General features: G+C 45.2%; 1 protein-coding gene across 1 annotated transcript; it reads left to right on the top strand.

Annotated features, from left to right (window-relative positions):
- Nucleotides 1–427: 427 nt before the first annotated feature.
- Nucleotides 428–9,964, top strand: LOC135053824 (C-C motif chemokine 21-like). The gene is made up of 4 exons (XM_063957507.1): nucleotides 428–595; nucleotides 4,412–4,538; nucleotides 4,936–5,011; nucleotides 7,113–9,964. Exons 1-4 carry the CDS (start codon nucleotides 535–537, stop codon nucleotides 7,137–7,139), a joined length of 291 nt encoding a protein of 96 aa, XP_063813577.1. The 5' UTR covers nucleotides 428–534; the 3' UTR covers nucleotides 7,140–9,964.
- Nucleotides 9,965–20,883: the final 10,919 nt, after the last annotated feature.

Genomic DNA, 20,883 nt, shown 5'->3' with positions numbered 1-20,883 from the left:
TACACTCCCCCTGGGGGGGGCGATTATCTGATAGCAGGACAGCAAAGTTAGCAGCCCAGCAATCAGGTCTGAATCACCCCCTTAGGTACGCCAATCTGAATTGAACCCCGTATTGTAATAAACCGTCCCTGTCCTTGCAGAATGGGATTTTGCATTTCAGTCTTGCCCTAGTTTTGCACATGCTAATTGATCACTGTTTGTGTGTAATTAGGTCATTCTTTGAGCAATGTCAGATCTATGATGAAAGTTTGGGAATAAGGAATTTTGCGTAATCCAGGAAAAGGGAGGGAAGTGTCGGAGCCTGCCAGTGCACCCCCTGCCCTCCCCCAGCCTGAGAGGAACATGCTGGGGGTTACCAGAGATGTCTATCTGCAGAGGAGGAGGAAGAACACAACAGAAACGAAAGTGAGAGTAAAGTTACAGGATAAATAGAGCAGAACATCTGCGGAGGGATCAGAGATCTGAGGAAGCTGCCGGGATCACAGAGTGGGACCTCTCATAGTCACAGCTGTGTTACTCTCTGCACGCTTCCACATGGCTCTACCCGTGTCCCTCATCTTCCTGGCCATCGCCGCTGTGTGCGCCATTCCCCCAGGTGAGGAGACCTTCTAATAATCATTATCATCATCATCATCATTACAATTATTATTACTATTATTATTTTATTATTATTATTATTATTATTATTATTATTAATATTATTACTGTTGTTATTATTATTATTATTATTATTACTGTTTGATTATTATTATTATTATTATTATTACTACTACTATTATTATTATTATTATTATTACTACTATTATTATTATTATTATTATTAATATTATTACTACTGTTGTTGTTATTATTATTATTATTACTACTACTACTACTACTGTTGTTGTTTTTATTATTATTATTATCATTATTATTATTATTATTATTATTTTTTTTAAATTCAATACTTTTTATTTTATGCTTTTCCAACAAACATACAAACCATAACATAAATTACAAATAAAAAAAAAAGAAAACTAGAGCATGTGACATGTGTTGACATTCTTGGTACAGCAAACGTTTGTAAGTAGTTACCTTAGCAGCGTACACATTGGGTTGTAAACAGTTGCTTAGATACGTAAATACACCACGGGCAACTTATTTGCATAACTTCTGTATAGGCAGTGTTACATTCCATATTTGTTAAAGATTACCAGTGGGAGGAAGCCTGGGTATATTGGTACATTGGTGACGTTAGCCACCTATCCCATATCTTGTAGAATTTGTCTGGGGCTTTCCTAGAAATATAGACAAATTTTTCGTGGGATACAACCGAATTTACTAGCGGTATCCATTTATTAATATCAGGGCCGGAAGTAGCCATCCACGAGCGTGCAATCAGTACCTTGGCCAGAGCACATAGGTTGAGAATATATCTCCTGGAGTGCGCTTCCAATATCTCCTCATCTATGACCCCAAGAGTGCACACGAGAGGAGTCATCGCATCCAGGGGGATTCCTGTAGTGTTTATAATCCGTATCACCTCCCGCCAAAAGCCCCGCACCACCGGACAGGCCCACAATAGATGCCAGAAGGTACCGTCAAGAGAGGCACACTTCGGGCATCTAGAGTCGCCCCGCCCCCCTATATTAACAAGGCGTCTGGGAGTAATGTAGACTCTGTGTAAAATAAATAAGTGTATTTGTTGAAAACGAGCAGATGTGGTGGCCGCGCGCGCAGCCCCCAAAGCCTCCTCCCATGTCTCTAAGGAGATTGGTCCTAAATCCACCTCCCACTTAGCCTTAAGGTGTGACAGACTGTCAGAATGATGGGCACCAAGCAGAGCGGAGTAGAGAGCGGATACAGACCCTGCTCCTAGGTTATCATTATTATTATTATTATTATTACTGTTGTTATTATTATTATTATTATTATTATTATTATTATTATTATTATTACTACTACTACTGTTGTTATTATTATTATTATTATTATTATTATTATGGCTTGTGGTCACTGTTGGATATAGAGTGATCTATATGAGGAAAGTCTGCAACCACCGGTGGCTCCAGAGATGGGGCTGCAGCTCAGTTCAAATTTCAAATAGGGGAGCCGCACCAACTGCCACTTTGAAATGACAGTTGGTGGCAGTTGGTGACAGTTTTTGCGCCTCCCCTATTTGAAATTTGAACTGACCTGCAGCCCCATCTCCGGAGCCGCCACTGCCTGCAGCTACTCTCACTGGATGCCGGACAGACCAGTAACAGACTAGTTGCACTCAGGTGCTTCTATTCCATGGTCCGTCCAGCGCCCAGTGACCACTGAGCCGAAACAATGCATTCCTGTTAGTGATGATCAGATCCCTGCATAGCCGTATAATGCCTAGATCCCTACTGCGAGATACACCATGGCAGAATTACAGCCACCCCTGAGTACATAACTATTATAGTGCCTTAGAACATCCTGGCTGCCTGTAGATTATAACTGATATATTAAAGGATAGCTCCAGTCAAAGGTCAAATAAAAATGATTTTGCTGTATAATGGTCTGTATTCTGTAAACCGCAATTTACTGGCAGATGTGCTGAAAATGCCTGATCTGTCTCTGCAACATCTGTCATCAAGGACACAGTGTGTTTCCATGGTTACAGATGTTGCAGATGAAGGTGATTGATCCGTAACACATGGCAGCTGCAGGGCGTCTCTGAGTCTTCAGCTGAGGATTTCAGGCTGTTACATAACAGGATTTATGGTGCCAGAAAGAGTTAGAAATGTTTCTTTCTTTTTTTTGTGTTACATTTATTTTATTTCCATTTTATTTGGGTAAATATTGCATTGTGAGGGCAGATTCGGTACACCGGAGGGTAACGTGTTCTGGTGGACTGCTTACCTGTACGCTGGTCTGTGTGATTGGCTGCTGTCTATATAATTACATCGTTACATGTTTATATAATTACATAATGCAAATTATAGCACAACACAGATCCAACAAATTCCGCGTCACAGCTGTGCTGTATTTATACTCAGTGTTGTTTAGCTGCAAAGTGAGGTTACTGAGTTATATGATAGTGTTTGCAACGCTACTTGCATAGCTCATCAATTAAGGGGTCATTCCGAGTTGTTTGCTCGTTATTTTTTTCCGCTACAGAGCGATTAGTCGCAAACTGCGCATGCGCAATGTATGCAGCGCACCTGCGCCAAGTAAATTAGCACAAAAGTTTGGTATTTTACTCACGGCGTTACAAAGTTTTTTCATCGTTCTGCTGATCGTAGTTTGATTGACAGGAAGTGGGTGTTTCTGGGCGTAAACTGACCGTTTTCTGGGAGTGTGCGGAAAAACGCTGGCGTGCCAGGATAAAACGCGGGAGTGTCTGGAGAAACGGGGGAGTGGCTGGGCAAACGCTGGGTAGGAGTAAGTCTGGAGTTACTCAGAAACTGCTAAGAAATTTCTATTCGCAATTCTGCTAATCTTTCATTCGCAATTCTGCTAAGCTAAGATTCACTCCCAGAGGGCGGCGGCCTAGCGTGTGCAATGCTGCTAAAAGCAGCTAGCAAGTGAACAACACCCACTTCCTGTCAATCACACTCTGATCAGCAGAATGATGAAAAACTTTGTTACGCCGTGAGTAAAATACCAAACTTTTGTGCTAATTTACTTGGCGCAGGGGCGCTTCGTACATTGCACATGCGCAGTTTGCGACTAATCGCTCCGTAGCGAAAAAACATAACGAGCGAACAACTCGGAATGACCCCCTTGGTGCAGGCTGCTCAAAGTCTCAGTAAAGCATACCTCCCAACTGTCCCGATTTTCGCGGGACTGTCCCGCTGTCCCACCCGCGGGCCGCAGTGTCCCGCGGTGGGGGGGTCAGTTGGGAGGCTCTGTCAATCGCTGCTCTGCTTAGCAGAGCAGCGGTGAATAGACGCTGTGCGCATGCGCACAGCGTCTATTCAGTGGAGTCAGAGGGAGAGGGAGCATGCCAGCGGCTCACAGAGCGCTGGGCATGCCCCCTCAGTGACGAAAACGGGGGCGTGGCTCGCGATCGCGGGTCCTCCCATGAAGCCACGCCCCTTTTCATAGACCACGCCCCTGGGGGCACTGTGTGATATAAAAGGAACTGGAGGCACTGTGCACTGTGTGACATAACAGGAACTGGGGGCACTTTGTGATATAACAGGTACTGGGGGCACTGTACTGTATTACACACCATTGTGATGCTGGCAGGATTTACACATTATACTGTACTTTTTAAGAACATTGCCTGTATATCACTTGGACAATTATACTGCTACAGTAGGAACCCCCACAAGCTATTTGTCCTGGGGCCCCTATAAACATTAAAGTGGCCCTGCTAGGACTCCTTGTCACCTGAGCTGTCTAATATTGCAGTAACATACAGTGAGCCTCACACTTACCTGTCACTTTTCTTTTCCAGTGTCTAGTGCAAACCGGAATCCCTCTGATTGCTGCCTGGGGACAAAATCCAAAGAGATTCCCAGTAATAGAGTGAAGTGCTATATCAAGCAGGATCTGTCTACTGGCTGCAACATAGAAGCGGTGATGTAAGTGTCTGTACCATGCATTGCTGGGCCCTAAAGAAAGCATTACAGAAATGAAATCAGAAAGTCAAGTGTTAGGAAAGACAACTATTTGTTGTACTTCAAGTTGCCAAAAGAGACATCCTCACAATCGTCAGCCAGTTATTAATGAGCTGAACCAATATTGGCCGTTGTGGGCTAACTGTAATCAAATAAATAACTGGCATGATATGCTTTACCATTTCAGCCATTTGACCTGTAGCATTTTGGCATCTAGATAGGTGCTGTTGGATATTTACTGTTTGCAATGATTATCTACTTTTTAACAAAAACAGTAGAGAATCAGCGTAAGGCTCAACAGTGCAAATGTCATTTTTGGGTGTATTTTCCCCCTAATATGTATTTCTCTGTGTCTATACAGATTCGTCACTCGCTTTGGCAAGCACCTCTGTGCACCACCTAATGAAAAATGGGTCAAAGACTTAAGAAAACAAAAGGTAAGTTTACCCTGGTCTCATACAGTGATGATGTGCGATGCATAATGCGATAAATGGGAAATATTTATACGTGTATAGCTATCAGGACGCACAGTTCTGCTGTATTCCTTACTATTTATGGTATGGGGCATTGAACAATTTGCACAAAATAAATATTATTTCCTGGGGGGTAGAAATAATAAAACAAACACTACAGTATATTGACCATATTTTTTTAGCTATAAAAGCCTTTTAGGTTCATCGATGGGATTAGTCTCAATTTCGCGTTTGCTATATAGTATTACCCCCAGGCTGGGGCAGAAAGGCTAAATCCAAGGTTTAGAAGCACCTGCCTTTGGAATGCTGCAATTTTATTTTTTGGGGTGAATAAATGGGAATACGTTTTTTATATACACAATGTGGTACAGTAAGCTCAACGTTATATATGTAAGCTGTTTTATAGGGGTGGCACTCAATATAAAGGAGCAAAAAGCAAGTAACTTTATGCCTTGGTAAAGGTATTTTACACTGCAGGAGGGGCAGATTTACAATGTGCAGAGGGGTTTGTAGTTGGGAGAAGCGTGTCGTAGCTTAATTCCTATTTTCAGTGCAAAAACAAAGCTGCCTGTTATTTGTTTGCTACATGTTAAAGCCGTCCGTATTTTCTCTACATACAAACATCACCAGAGTAGGGCTTTCCCAGAGCCCAGTGATAGCTCCACCCCCAACATGTGACATCATGCGAGGGGGAGTGGCCGCTGGTAAACTCTACACACTGCAGGATGTGTGCCTGGATGCTGCGAGAAGCACTGCAGCAGGGCTACTGGCCAAACGGCACCCTCTAGCCAGATGCAAGGGCCGTGGGTCAGTGTTGGTGCCGGGCCGGCCCCAGGGTCCTGCGAACTAGGTGAAAACACCTCTCACACACCCATCACCATGACACCCTGTACAAATAAATAAATGCACTTGCACCCCATGTATTGCAGGAGGGTTTATTTCAATAACAAATTGCTCCTTGTTTGCTCCTATGGGGGTAATTCAGGTTGGTTAGCTAACCAAAAAAGCAAACAATTGGGCAAAACCATGTTCACTGCAGGGGAGGCAGATGTAACATGTGCAGAGTTAGATTTGGGTGGGTTATATTGTTTCTGTGCAGGGTAAATACTGGCTGCTTTATTTTTTCACTGCAATTTAGATTTCAGTTTGAACACAGCCAACCCAAATCTAACTCTCTCTGCACATGTTACACCTGCCCCACCTGCAGTGTACATGGGGGGTCATTCCGAGTTGATCGCTCTCTGTCGATTTTCACAGCGCAGCGATCAGGTGAAAAAGCTCAATTTCTACGCATGCATATGGGCCGCAATGCGCACGCGTGACGTACAGGTACAAAGCCCTTTGTGGTTGTGCACAGGTTCTAGCAAAGTTTTTCTACGCACTGATGGCCGCAAGAAGATTGACAGGAAGGGGGTGTTACTGGGTGTCAATGGACCGTTTTCAGGGAGTGTTTGCAAAATCGCAGGCGTGTCTGAAAAAACGCAGACATGGCTGGACGTTCGCCGGGCGGGTGTATGACGTCAAATCCGGACATGAATAGGCTGAAGTGATCGCAGCGGCTGAGTAAAGTTCAGAGCTACTCAGAAACTGCACAAACTGTTTTTGCAGCGCTCGGCTGCACAAGCGTTCGCACTTCTGCTAAGCTAAAATACACTCCCCAGTGGGCGGCGGCATAGCGTTTACACGGCTGCTAAAACTAGCTAGCGAGCGATCAACTCGGAATGCCCCCATAGTTTTGCCCAATTGCTAACTTTTTGGTTTGCCAATAAACCTGTACAGGGCCCTATGTTTGCTGTTGCTCTTGACTGAAAGAAGTTCCATATCTACTAATATTCCTCATTTCAAACATTTTCAATACGAGTTAAAATAATAAAAAATACGTAACGCAGCACGCTACACCCCTCTGTTTCCCCATCCTCTCCCTTGTCAGAATAATGTGGATATAGAAGGATATAAAGGAATGTGGAATAATGTAAATACTGTAATGCCTTGAGATGATGGAGAACGTCAAATATTTTTATTGTACGTTGAATCTGACCGGACTTATTCCATCTTCCTCTCCTAGAAAAAATGTCCTACCAAAGCGGCCTGAAGATGTGGATGCCGGAGGAAGATGGTGGCAAACGCAGTGGGTGGAGTCAGGTCTCTGTGTGTAGCCGACCATTTTGATTTCTGTCACATATGATTCTCTCCCCAGCTGGTCCTTTCTTCTTCTCTGTAGTGTACATGTATGTATTCTGTATGTAAGACCCTGCTCCTCATATCTATGTCACACGATAATCCCTGTACTGCCGGCAAACCTTTCCAGACATTCGCGGCCCTAGAGATGAAGCGGTAACGTTAGTAGAAAGCAGCTCAACGCCAACGTTTACATGAAATCCACCACAGAACCACCTGCTTGTTCTCTAGGCTGCATCGTAGCACTTGGGGGAAACCACTTTTGGGACGAAGAACCAGACGCTATTTTCAGATTTACATATATATTTACATTTACGTATATTTTTATATATTTCTAGATCTGCAATGTCTTGGATAATATACTATGCTTATAAAAATACTGTTTCCACAATGAGATGAAAAGCACCAAGATTACTTTATGCATGTGGGACGGGTGTAATGCATTCCAATAGGGAGCATGTTGTATGTTGTACAGCTATAACTTCTAATTCAATTAATTAAACTTTTTTAGAGGCATATGTCTGCTACATAACAACAGAGGAAGCCATTTTGTGAGTGGAACTAGTATTCATGATAAGGAAGCCTTGCTATACATTAGGATCCAGTGACATCACTGAGAATGCAGCCAATCCATAGACTGGGATCCAGTGGCATCACTGAGAATGCAGCCAATCCGTAGACTGGGATCCAGTGGCATCACTGAGAATGCAGCCAATCCGTAGACTAGGATCCAGTGACATCACTGAGAATGTATCCTATCCAGTCACTAGGAACCAGTGACATCACTGAGAGTGCAGCCTATCCAGTCACTAGGAACCAGTGACATCATTGAGAGTGCAGCCTATCCATTCACTAGGAACCAGTGACATCACTGAGAATGTAACCTATCTATTCACTAGGAACTAGTGACATCACTGAGAATGTAACCTATCCATTCACTAGGAACCAGTGACATCACTGAGAATGTAACCTACAGATGTATCCACATTTATCTTGACTGTTAATAGGATTAACTGTGACTGGCCAGTCAGACTTAATCCCCTGCTGTAATGACTTAATCCCCTGCTGTATTGTTCTCTGTATTGTATTGCAGTTGAGAACAATAGCTGAAGGGTTTATGCTAATAAATCATGTTGTGACTAGGAACAGAAAATTACTCAAGATAACGGTGAATACATCTGTATCCATTCACTAGGAACCGGTGACACCATTAAGAATGCAGCCTATCAGTTAGTTGAATTCAGTGACATCACTGATAATGGGACCCATTCATTCACTAGGACACAGTGGTAAAAAGTGCTGAGTGAATTCACAGGTTGCATTCTCTAAATTAATTCTTCCCTGTTTGTAGGCAATAGATGCACTTTATTTAGCTCCCTCAAAGGTTCCATACTGGCCGGGCTGTTTAGCATATTAACTGGGTTGATTTGCATGTTATACATTGTACTTATGGCGCTAACCTCTGGAATAACAGCCTCTCCCTGGTAAAGATGCCGCAAGGGATGATGTCATCCTTTGAGTTTTTACCAATTCACTTTCACTGTTCTTTTACCATATAGGCATATATCCAATTCATGTCGGATCCTTTCCGACGGAAAGGATCCAACATGTGAGTATTCAATGCTGCGGCCAAACCCGACAGGTTTGGCCTGTTACCGACAATGCCAATCCGACTTTTTTAAAGTCGGATTGACATTGTCAAAAAACGGGGCTAACACCTGTCGGGTGTGGCCACACTTCTGACAAAACACGTGGATTCCGACAATCCACGTGTTTTACGTCAGGTCGGGAATTCCTGACTTGTCGTAAAGAAAACAATGGGCATTGAATAGCTCGGAATCCCTTCCGACCTAAACCTGTCGGAAACTGCCGTCTTTCCGACAAGAATTGAATACCCTCCGTAGCCACCAATGGGAAAGAGCCTAAGAATAGGGTTGACCAATGGGAAGCACTGAGTCACTTTAATTGGGTGTGAAATTAAGATTTATATGTGAGTGCTTGTTATGATTTAATGAATGCATATGTACAGACGCGCTGCGGTAACGGCTTCTCGCTTCTGACAACGAGCCACAAAACAATACAAAGGACAAAACAGGTTTAAAAAATCAATATCAGTGTCTGGTTTAACATTGTTAATGTATTGCAGTGTGTTCTATATATCCTGTAACTACAAGTTTTATATATGATTCTAATTATTTTGTTGGTAACTTTGTATACGATTAATGGCTTGGACTGACAGTGATTACTGGGCGACGGAGAGTGACTGGAAGATGAATCGTTAGCGACATCGGGGGCGGGGCTGGCAGCAATATGGCTTCCCTGGTTATAAAGTGCAGTTTAGCACTGGTTGTGCCACGTTCACCGTCAGCTAATAACTCATATTTATTGTAAAGACATTCCGGCCGTGTTAGATACCACAGTGGAATTTATGGCTTGTGGGGGAAATGACGAGGAAACAATTGGTGCGATTTTGGGTAAATACAGGTTTCAGTTCAGGTGTAGAGGATACAGTAGGCGTCATTTAGATATGGGAGTAAATCGGAATAAAGGGAGTAAGACCTTGGGATGGTTCATGTCACTGTTCATCTCTGCACTCTGGACGGAAAGTCTTCCATGGGTTTACGGCAGCTCATCCACGTGTATCCGGCCTATTATATGATGTATATTTTATAATTGTTTTATGGGACTTTTGGAAATTGCTTTGTAAGATATGAATTTAATAAATATGTGATTTCTAAAGTATTGTCTTCTGATTGTGTTTCAAAAAATGATTTACAGTACAATGATACTACAGTGTCCATGATATAACATTGTGCAGTGTTATTACACAGGGTCGTGTTATCACATAGCAGTTATTCAGGTTTGTTAGCAAAAGCATGCAACTGGGCAAAACCATGTGCACTGCAGGTGGGGCAGATGTAACATGTGCAGAGAGAGTTAGATTTGGGTGGGTTATATTGTTTCTGTGCAGGGTAAATACTGGCTGCTTTATTATTACACTGCAATTTAAATTTCAGTTTGAACTCACGCCACCCAAATCTAACTCTCTCTGCACATGTTATATCTGCCTCCCCTGCAGTGCACATGGTTTTGCCCAGTGCATGCTTTTTTGGATTGCTACCAAACCTGAATAAGGCTTATAGGTGGTCATTCCGACCCGATCGCTCGCTGCAGTTTATCTCAGCGCAGCAATCGGGTTGGAACTGCACACGCACCGGCGCCACAGTGCACCGGCGCATGCCAGCCGTCATTGCCTAGTGATCGCCTCTGAGGCAGAGGTGATCGCAGGGCGGGAGGGGGCTGAACGATGCAATAAGCTACCGTTTAGGGGGCACGGCCAACGCAGGCGTGGCCGGACCGTTGGGGGGGCGGGCCGCGGTGGCTGCGTGACATCACATGCAGCCGCTGCGACCCAGGCAGCGAGGAGGTTCTCCCGGCCAGCTGCAGGAGCTGCACTGGCCGGGAGTAACTCCTAAGATGCAAAAGCATCACCGCTGTGCGATGCTTTTGCATTTTTGCGGGAAGGGGGGGGTGGGGCACTGACATGCGCGGAGGACTAGCCCTGTGCTGGGCGTCCCCCCACATGTCTGAGTACCTGATCGTTGCTGTGCTAAATTTAGCACAGCTCCGATCACCTTGGAATGAGCCCTGATGTTCGCTGCGTAGCAATCACTTAAAAAAACGGCAAAACTACACATGCGCATGGGACGCAATGTGCACGTGTGGTGTACGGGTACAAAGAGCATTGTTGTTTTGCACTTCTTATACCGACGATTCCATTCGCACAGCCGATCGCAAGGAGATTGACCGGAAGTGGGAGTTTCTGGGTGTCAACTGATCATTTTCTGGGAGTGTTTGGAAAAACTAAGGCGTGGCCGAGCGTTTGCTGGGCGGATATCTGATGTCATTACCACGTCACTCGTCGCAGCAATCATCGTACAGAATAAGTAACTACAGGGCTGGTCTTGTTTTGCACAAAATGTGTTTGTACCGCTCAGCTGCACAGGTGTTCGCACTCCTGCAAAGCAAAAATACACTCCCCCGTGGGCGGTGACTATGCGTTTGCACGGCTGCTAAAAACTGCTAGTGAGCGATCAACTCGGAATGACCCCCCAAGGTGCAGTGTCATCACACAGTGTGGAGTGGTATCACACAGGGCAGTGCCGTCTTTTCGTATGGGCTCAATGGGCAGTTGCCCAAGGGTCCCATAAGTATAAGGGTCCTAGGCTGATAGCTGAGGGTCCCCTTTTTCCATGGGTGACAGGTTTCTGAAAATTGTCCCTGGGGACCGGAGATATCTGACTTCAAAGCAGCGATCCCAATCCGAGCCTGTTAATTGCTCTTGCCAGCCAGATATCTCGGGTTCTGTCTGACTTAGAGTGTTTCTGATGGTATATACCAAAAGCTGTGACTCTCCCCTTTCTGTGCACACTGACAGCTTATCACTACTATGCCCAGAACCAGAGATATCAGCCTTCCAGCAGCTGGTCCCTGCTCCAGGTCCACACGCCTGGTATGCAGTGTTATATATTTGTTGGTGGATTGCTCTGGCTCCAGAACTCTGACCCAAAAGTACCCAGTACCTCCTGACAGGTGTCCCCAGTACCTCCTAACAGGTGTCCTCAGTACCTCCTAACAGGTGTCCCCAGTACCTCCTAACAGGTGTCCCCAGTACTTCCTGAAAGGTGTCCCCAGTACCTCCTGGAAGGTGTCCCCAGTACCACCTGACAGGTGTCCCCGGTACCTCCTGGAAGGTGTCCCCGGTACCTCCTGGAAGGTGTCCCCGTTACCTCCTGGAAGGTGTCCCAAGTACCTCCTGACAGGTGTCCCCAGTACCTCTTGAAAGGTGTCCCCAGTTCCTCCTGACAGGTGTCCCCAGTACCTCCCGTAAGGTGTCCCCAGTACCTCCTGAAAGGTGTCCCCAGTACCTCCTGAAAGGTGTCCCCAGTACCTCCTGAAAGGTGTCCCCAGTACCTACTGGAAGGTGTCCCCAGTACCTCCTGATAGGTGACTCCAGTACCTCCTGAAAGGTGTCCCCAGTACCTCCTGGAAGGTGTCCCCAGTACCACGTGACAGGTGTCCCCGGTACCTCCTGGAAGGTGTCCCCGGTACCTCCTGGAAGGTGTTCCCCGTTACCTCCTGGAAGGTGTCCCAAGTACCTCCTGACAGGTGTCCCCAGTACCTCTTGAAAGGTGTCCCCAGTTCCTCCTGACAGGTGTCCCCAGTACCTCCCGAAAGGTGTCCCCAGTACCTCCTGAAAGGTGTCCCCAGTACCTCCTGAAAGGTGTCCCCAGTACCTACTGGAAGGTGTCCCCAGTACCTCCTGATAGGTGACTCCAGTACCTCCTGAAAGGTGTCCCCAGTACCTCCTGAATGGTGTCCCCAGTACCTCCTGGAAGGTGTCCCCAGTACCTCCTGAAAGGTTTCCTCAGTACCTCCTGAAAGGTGTCTCCAGTACCTCCTGAAAGGTGTCCCGAGTAACTCCTGAAAGGTGTCCCCAGTACCTCCTGAAAGGTGTCCTCAGTACCTCCTGGAAGGTGTCCACAGTACCTCCTGAATGGTGTCCCCAGAACCTCCTGATAGGTGTCCCCAGTACCTCCGGAAAGGTGTCCTCAGTACCTCCTGACAGGTGGAACTCTCTAGTTTGTTATTCAACTGAAATCTAAGAAATCTATTTCCAGGAACTGGAGATATCTGCAGTCAAGTAAGCTGTTCTCCTACCAGAAAATTATTATTATTATTATTATTATTATTATTATTATTATTATACATCTAGCACCCCCAGGATGTATGCACAGTACTCTACGTCTAGCACCCTCAGGATGTATGCACAGTACTGTACATCTAGCTCCCCCAGGATGTATGCACAGTACTGTACATCTAGCACCCCCAGGATGTATGCACAGTACTGTATATCTAGCACCCCCAGGATGTATGCACAGTACTGTACATCTAGCACCCTCAGGATGTATGCACAGTACTGTACATCTAGCTCCCCCAGGATGTATACACAGTACTGTACATCTAGCACCCCCAGGATGTATGCACAGTACTGTGCATCTAGCACCCTCAGGATGTATGCACAGTACTGTACATCTAGCACCCCTCAGGATGTATGCACAGTACTGTACATCTAGCTCCCCCTGGATGTATGCACAGTACTGTACATCTAGCACCCCCAGGATGTATGCACAGTACAGTACATCTAGCACCCCTCAGGATGTATGCACAGTACTGTACATCTAGCACCCCCAGGATGTATGCACAGCACTGTACATATAGCACCCTCAGGATGTATGCACAGTACTGTACATCTATCACCCCTCAGGATGTATGCACAGTACTGTACATCTAGCTCCCCCAGGATGTATGCACAGTACTGTACATCTAGCACCCCCAGGATGTATGCACAGTACTGTACATCTAGCACCCCTCAGGATGTATGCACAGTACTGTACATCTAGCACCCCTCAGGATGTATGCACAGTACTGTACATCTAGCCCCCCCCCAGGATATATGCACAGTACTGTACATCTAGCACCCCCAGGATGTATGCACAGTACTGTACATCTAGCACCCCCAGGATGTATGCACAGTACTGTACATCTAGCACCCCCAGGATGTATGCACAGTACAGTACATCTAGCACCCCCAGGATGTATGCACAGTACTGTACATCTAGAACCCCAGGATGTATGCACAGTACTGTACATCTAGCACCCCAAGGATGTATGCACAGCACTGTACATCTAGCACCCCCAGGATGTAAGCACAATACAGTACGTCTAGCACCCCCAGGATGTATGCACAGTACTGTACATCTAGCACCCCCAGGATGTATGCACAGTACAGTACATCTAGCACCCCCAGGATGTATGCACAGTACAGTACATCTAGCACCCCCAGGATGTATGCACAGTAGTGTACGTCTAGCACCCCCAGGATGTCTGCACAGTACTGTACATCTAGCACCCCCAGGATGTATGCACAGTAGTGTACGTCTAGCACCCCCAGGATGTATGCACAGTAGTGTACGTCTAGCACCCCCAGGATGTATACACAGTACTGTACATCTACCACCCCCAGGATGTATGCACAGTACTGTACATCTACCACCCCCAGGATGTATGCACAGTACTGTACATCTAGCACCCCCAGGATGTATGCACAGTACTGTACATCTAGCACCCCCAGGATGTATGCACTGTACTGTACATCTAGCACCCCCAGGATGTATGCACAGTACAGTACATCTAGCACCCCCCGGATGTGTGCACAGTACTGTACATCTAGCACCCCCAGGATGTATGCACAGTTCTGCACATCTAGCACCCCTCAGGATGTATGCACAGTACTGTACATCTAGCACCCCCAGGATGTATGCACAGTACAGTACATCTAGCACCCCCAGGATGTGTGCACAGTACTGTACATCTAGCACCCCTCAGGATATATGCACAGTACTGTACGTCTAGCACCCCCAGGATGTATGCACAGTACAGTACGTCTAGATCCCCCAGGATGTATGCACAGTACTGTACGTCTAGCACCCCCAGGATGTGTGCACAGTACTGTACATATAGCACCCCCCAGGATGTATGCACAGTACTGTACGTCTAGCACCCCCAGGATGTATGCACAGTACTGTACATCTAGCACCCCCAGGATGTGTGCACAGTACTGTACATATAGAACCCCCCAGGATGTATGCACAGTACTGTACATCTAGCACCCCCAGGATGTATGCACAGTACTGTACGTCTAGCACCCTCAGGATGTATGCACAGTACAGTACATCTAGCACCCCCAGGATGTATGCACAGTACTGTACATCTAGCACCCCCAGGATGTATGCACAGTACTGTACATATAGCACCCCCAGGATGTATGCACAGTACTGTACATCTAGCACCCCCAGGATGTATGCACAGTACTGTACATCTAGCACCCCCAGGATGTATGCACAGTAGTGTACGTCTAGCACCCCCAGGATGTATTCACAGTACTGTACATCTAGCACCCCTCAAGATATATACACAGTACTGTACGTCTCGCGCCCCCAGGATATATACACAGTACTGTACATCTAGCACGCCTAGGATGTATGCACAGTACAGTACATCTAGCACCCCCAGGATATATACACAGTACTGTACGTCTCGCGCCCCCAGGATATATACACAGTACTGTACATCTAGCACCCCCGAATGTGTGCACAGTACTGTACGTCTAGCACGCCTAGGATGTATGTACAGTACTGTACATCTAGCACCCCCAGGATGTATGCACAGTACTGTACATCTAGCACCCCCAGGATGTATGCACAGTACTGTACATCTAGCACCCCCAGGATGTGTGCACAGTACTGTACGTCTAGCACTCCTATGATGTATGCACAGTACAGTACGTCTAGCACCCCCAGGATGTATGCACTGTACTGTACATCTAGCACCCCCAGGATGTATGCACAGTACTGTACATCTAGCACCCCCAGGATGTATTCACAGTACTGTACATCTAGCACCCCCAGGATGTATGCACAGTACTGTACATCTAGCACCCCTCAGGATGTATGCACAGTACTGTACATCTAGCACCCCCAGGATGTATGCACAGTACTGTACATCTAGCACCCCCAGGAAGTATGCATAGTACTGTACATCTAGCACCCCCAGGATGTATTCACAGTACTGTACATCTAGCACCCCTCAAGATATATACACAGTACTGTACGTCTCGCGCCCCCAGGATATATACACAGTACTGTACATCTAGCACGCCTAGGATGTATGCACAGTACAGTACATCTAGCACCCCCAGGATATATACACAGTACTGTACGTCTCGCGCCCCCAGGATATATACACAGTACTGTACATCTAGCACCCCCGAATGTGAGCACAGTACTGTACGTCTAGCACGCCTAGGATGTATGCACAGTACTGTACGTCTAGCACCCCCAGGATGTATGCACAGTACTGTACATCTAGCACCCCCAGGATGTATGCACAGTACTGTACATCTAGCTCCCCCAGGATGTATGCACAGTACAGTACATCTAGCACCCCCAGGATGTATGCACAGTACTGTACATCTTGCACCCCCAGGATGTATGCACAGTACTGTACATCTAGCACCCCCAGGATGTATGCACAGTACTGTACATCTAGCACCCCCAGGATGTATGCACAGTACTGTACATCTAGCACCCCCCGAATGTGTGCACAGTACTGTACGTCTAGCACGCCTAGGATGTATGCACAGTACTGTACATCTAGCACCCCCCGAATGTGTGCACAGTACTGTACGTCTAGCACGCCTAGGATGTATGCACAGTACAGTACGTCTGTTTCTGGTGAAGTTGTTTGTGGGGTTGTTTTGAGAATTTAACTTCTGAAGAAAATGTTAGTGTTGTAGATCTCTCGCCAGATCTAGCTCCCGGGTGTACGGTACTTTCACAGCCGCCGGCCACATCCTGTTTCTGAGTACTCAGCTGAGGGATGTGAAACCTGCTGCACTTTCACCCAGGACAGTCCTTAGCCCAGTCAGGGAACTTCGGGTTGTGAGTGTCGGTCATTACATTATATCTGCTGTTCTGAGAGGTCAGGCGAGGACATGGGAACCTTCTGCCATTAGCGTTTCTATAATAGGTACAATGTGGCCAACAATAGTGAAATTGGTCGCCGGAACATGGCGGGCACCATGTTTCCGGAGACCTGCATGCGCAGTAGGTCACTTATATATAGACCACTTATATATAACACCACTCACTTCTTTCATAAGAAAAAAGGAAAAAACCAGCGCTCACGTTTAGTAGTATTTATTGGCAACAGAAGTCCATAGATGTTTCCTGTGTCAGCAGTAGTGGCCCCACAGGGAACATATATGGACTACTAAACGTGAGTGCTGCTTTTTTCCTGTGAGAGGTGTTATATAATCTTTTCTGGACCTGTCACCGCTAGCTTGTCTCTATTTAATGTGTGCTGTCTCGGACTTTTCTGTAATATATATAAATATAAATCTAAGCACAGAATGCATTTATGTTACATATACATCTTATACACACAGCCGGAAGGTCATTTTAGCCAATATTTTTTGTGACTTTGTGCAGTGAACAAAGTGTATCTACATTCACACAATTAATTTATATTTCATATACACCTTGGTGGTCATTCCTAGTTGTTCGCTCGGTAATTTTCTTCGCATCGCAGCGATTTTCCGCTTATTGCGCATGCGCAATGTTCGCACTGCGACTGCGCCAAGTAAATTTGCTATGGAGATTGGTATTTTACTCACGGCATTACGAGGTTTTTTCTTTGTTCTGGTGATCGTAATGTGATTGACAGGAAGTGGGTGTTTCTGGGCGGAAACTGGCCGTTTTATGGGAGTGTGTGAAAAAACGCTACCGTTTCTGGGAAAAACGCGGGAGTGGCTGGAGAAACGGAGGAGTGTCTGGGCGAACGCTGGGTGTGTTTGTGACGTCAAACCAGGAACGACAAGCACTGAACTGATCGCACTGGAAGAGTAAGTCTCGAGCTACTCAGAAACTGCACAGAGAAGTCTTTTCGCAATATTGCGAAACTTTCGTTTGCAATTTTGCTAAGCTAAGATTCACTCCCAGTAGGCGGCGGCTTAGCGTGTGCAATGCTGCTAAAAGCAGCTTGCGAGCGAACAACTCGGAATGAGGGCCCTTATACACACAGCCTGAAGGTCATTTAATACAATATTTTTTATAACTTTGTGTATTAAACAAAGTTTGTGTACATTGAGACATCAAAAAACAAAGGTTTCACTATCTCACTCTCACTCAAAAAAGTCCGTATTTCGGAATATTTGGATATGGGATACTCAACCTGTATATATATATATATATATATATATACAGGTTGAGTATCCCATATCCAAATATTCCGAAATACGGAATATTCCGAAATACGGACTTTTTTGAGTGAGAGTGAGAAATCTTCAGTCCCGTACAGATATTATTATCAGAAATGCAGATAAGGGTGGGGCTATAGTCGTTCAAGACTTGTCTGATTATATGGCCGAATGTCACAGACAATTATCTGATGGTGATATATATGAAAAGTTAACACAAGATCCTACTATAGAATATAAATGTGAGCTGGACAGTGTGTTATCTAGGGCAGTTTCCAATTCATGGATTTCCAATGAATTGGCTTTGGCTTTAAAAACTGCATATCCCATTGCACCCTTGTTTTACACACTGCCTAAGCTTCACAAGGATAGTAAAAATCCCCCTGGTAGACCAATCATCTCTGCTAGGGGGTCATTATATCAACCGGTGTCTGTATATTTAGATGCATTGCTAAATCCGTGTGTTCAGCAGACTACATCCTATCTCAAAGATACAAACGATTTATTGATTCGCCTAGATTCTCTGGGACAACTCCCACCCAACACAATATTCTGTAGTGCTGATGTAGTGGGATTGTACACATGTATCCCCCATGATTTAGGGATAGCTGCAGTAACAACATTGATTATGAATAATCCCGTCTACACTGGCCCGCCATTGGAGTTATTTATAGAATTACTAACCCTTGTACTAACTAGGAATTATTTCCTATTTAACGGAGATTTCTATTTGCAAAAACTTGGCTGTGCGATGGGGTCCAATGTGGCCCCATCGTACGCCAACGCATTTATGTGTTGGGTAGAGAAACCCCTCCTACTTAGCAACCCGTACAGTCATCATGTCATCCTGTATGTTAGATACATAGATGACTTGTTGATAGTGTGGGGAGGTTCTAGGGAGGAGTTACAGCAATTATTGGATGATCACAACACTTCTACTAGTGTTGTGAAACTGACCTATAACTTAAGTACTATCAGTGTTAACTTTTTAGATGTAAGTATTACACATATTAATGGTCATTTGACTACATCAATGTATGTCAAGGATACGGATCGCAACACTATGCTTAGGGGAGACAGTTTTCATCCACCCTCGCTGAAGCATGGGTTACCATACTCCCAAATGCTCAGAGCACGACGTATCACCAGTGATCCCTCTAAGGTTGATTCTGCTCTGGAGGGTATGGTGTCCAGGTTTCAACAGAGGGGATATGACAAAAAATTACTGATGGACACAAAATTTAGGGTAAGCCAGATCCCAAGGGAGGTGGCCCTAAAGGGAAAAATATCGACGGTTAATGACCAATGTAAGATTCCTTGGGTAAACAGGTATACTAATAAAAGTGGGAGTACGTGTAAAGAAATTAAAAAGATCTGGCCTATTATTAGTACAGATAAAGACTTACCTGGTCTACATAATACCCGGATCATGCCTGCATATGCTAGGGGGAAAAATCTTAAGGACATGTTGGTAAAATTAGATATAACAGATTTAATGAAACCAAAATCCCAGGCACATTTTTTATCACGAAAGCCTGGTTGTTTTAGGTGCATTGGATGTACCACATGTCGGTCCATGCTGATTGGCGACTCTATCTGCCATTCTAGATCTGGCAAAAAATATACCATTAATTTTCCACTTACGTGTACCTCACGCTTTGTCATTTATGTTCTGTCTTGCCCATGTGGCTTGTATTACGTGGGCAAGACAGAATGTCAGTTCAAAGAAAGAATGGCTAATCACAGATCATCTATACGAGCAGCCCTAAAGTCGGGTACCAGTGATCAGCCGATGGCTCGTCACTGTGTCCAGCTTTCACATAGTATAGCGAGCATTAGAAGCAAAATAATTGATCATGTTCCAGCATCCATACGGGGGGGTGACCGGGGCAAAAAACTGCTCCAACTTGAGAGTCGATGGATCTTCAAGTTGGACACATTGGCCCCCAGGGGATTGAACGAACAACATGGCTTACATAGTTTTTTGTAAACTTTAGGTCTATATGCGGTTGATATACTATTGTCTGCATAGATTATTATTACTGTTTATTTATCTGTGCAGTATGATCTCTTTCTTTTTCCAAAGAGCCCACCAATATGTTTTATTGATATGTTTCTCCCTTTATACTAAAGGGAGTTGTAAACAAATGTTCTGATAGTGTCCCATATTTTAATTTATCTTATCATGTTTTTAATGTATTGTTCTTTGTCACGATTTGCATATATTTGCCTACATGGATTGGTATTAATATAAAAGAGGAATTGTTTGCTATGCGGCATATTTGAAGTGTGTTCTATGGCAACGCTGCAGCGGTTGCCTTGGTAACTGAGTGTGCACGATACTTTCCTCCATGTGGGCGTCTCCTGATGACGTCACCCGCTGTACGGAAGCAGCCGCACAGAGTGTGTGTCGGCGGCGGTCAGCGTGGTGGACTGAATGGAGACAGCCTATACAGGTGTGGTAAGTTAATCTTTTTACAGGTGGGGGAGGTCCTGGTGAGGGTATATATTTGGTTTTTGTATTGTGATGTACATCCCTGATGACGTTCAATGGCCCGAAACAATTGTAGGATGAATCTTCAATAAAAAGAAGTATTGGATACAAAGTCTCTGGAGTGCCGCCTATTCTTCTGGCTATATATATATATATATATATATATATATATACACACACTAGCTGTTCTCCCTGTTCTTCGCATGGGAGATTCTGATAATCACGGTTGTAAATATAAAGGAGTGTTAATAAATTCTACAGACAGGAGGTGCAATCCCAATTTTG

Source organism: Pseudophryne corroboree, chromosome 1 (assembly GCF_028390025.1).
Source record: "Pseudophryne corroboree isolate aPseCor3 chromosome 1, aPseCor3.hap2, whole genome shotgun sequence".
Taxonomy (NCBI): Eukaryota; Metazoa; Chordata; class Amphibia; order Anura; family Myobatrachidae; genus Pseudophryne; species Pseudophryne corroboree.
The sequence above is the reverse complement of the archived record's forward strand: the minus strand, read 5'-3'. Positions and strand labels throughout refer to the sequence as shown.

Coding starts and splice junctions, on each gene's coding strand:
- LOC135053824 (XM_063957507.1), top strand. CDS start 535: ATGGCTCTACCCGTGTCCCTCATCTTCCTGGCCATCGCCGCTGTGTGC. Junction 596..4,411: donor TGTGTGCGCCATTCCCCCAG/GTGAGGAGACCT, acceptor TTTCTTTTCCAG/TGTCTAGTGCAAACCGGAAT. Junction 5,012..7,112: donor AAGACTTAAGAAAACAAAAG/GTAAGTTTACCC, acceptor TTCCTCTCCTAG/AAAAAATGTCCTACCAAAGC.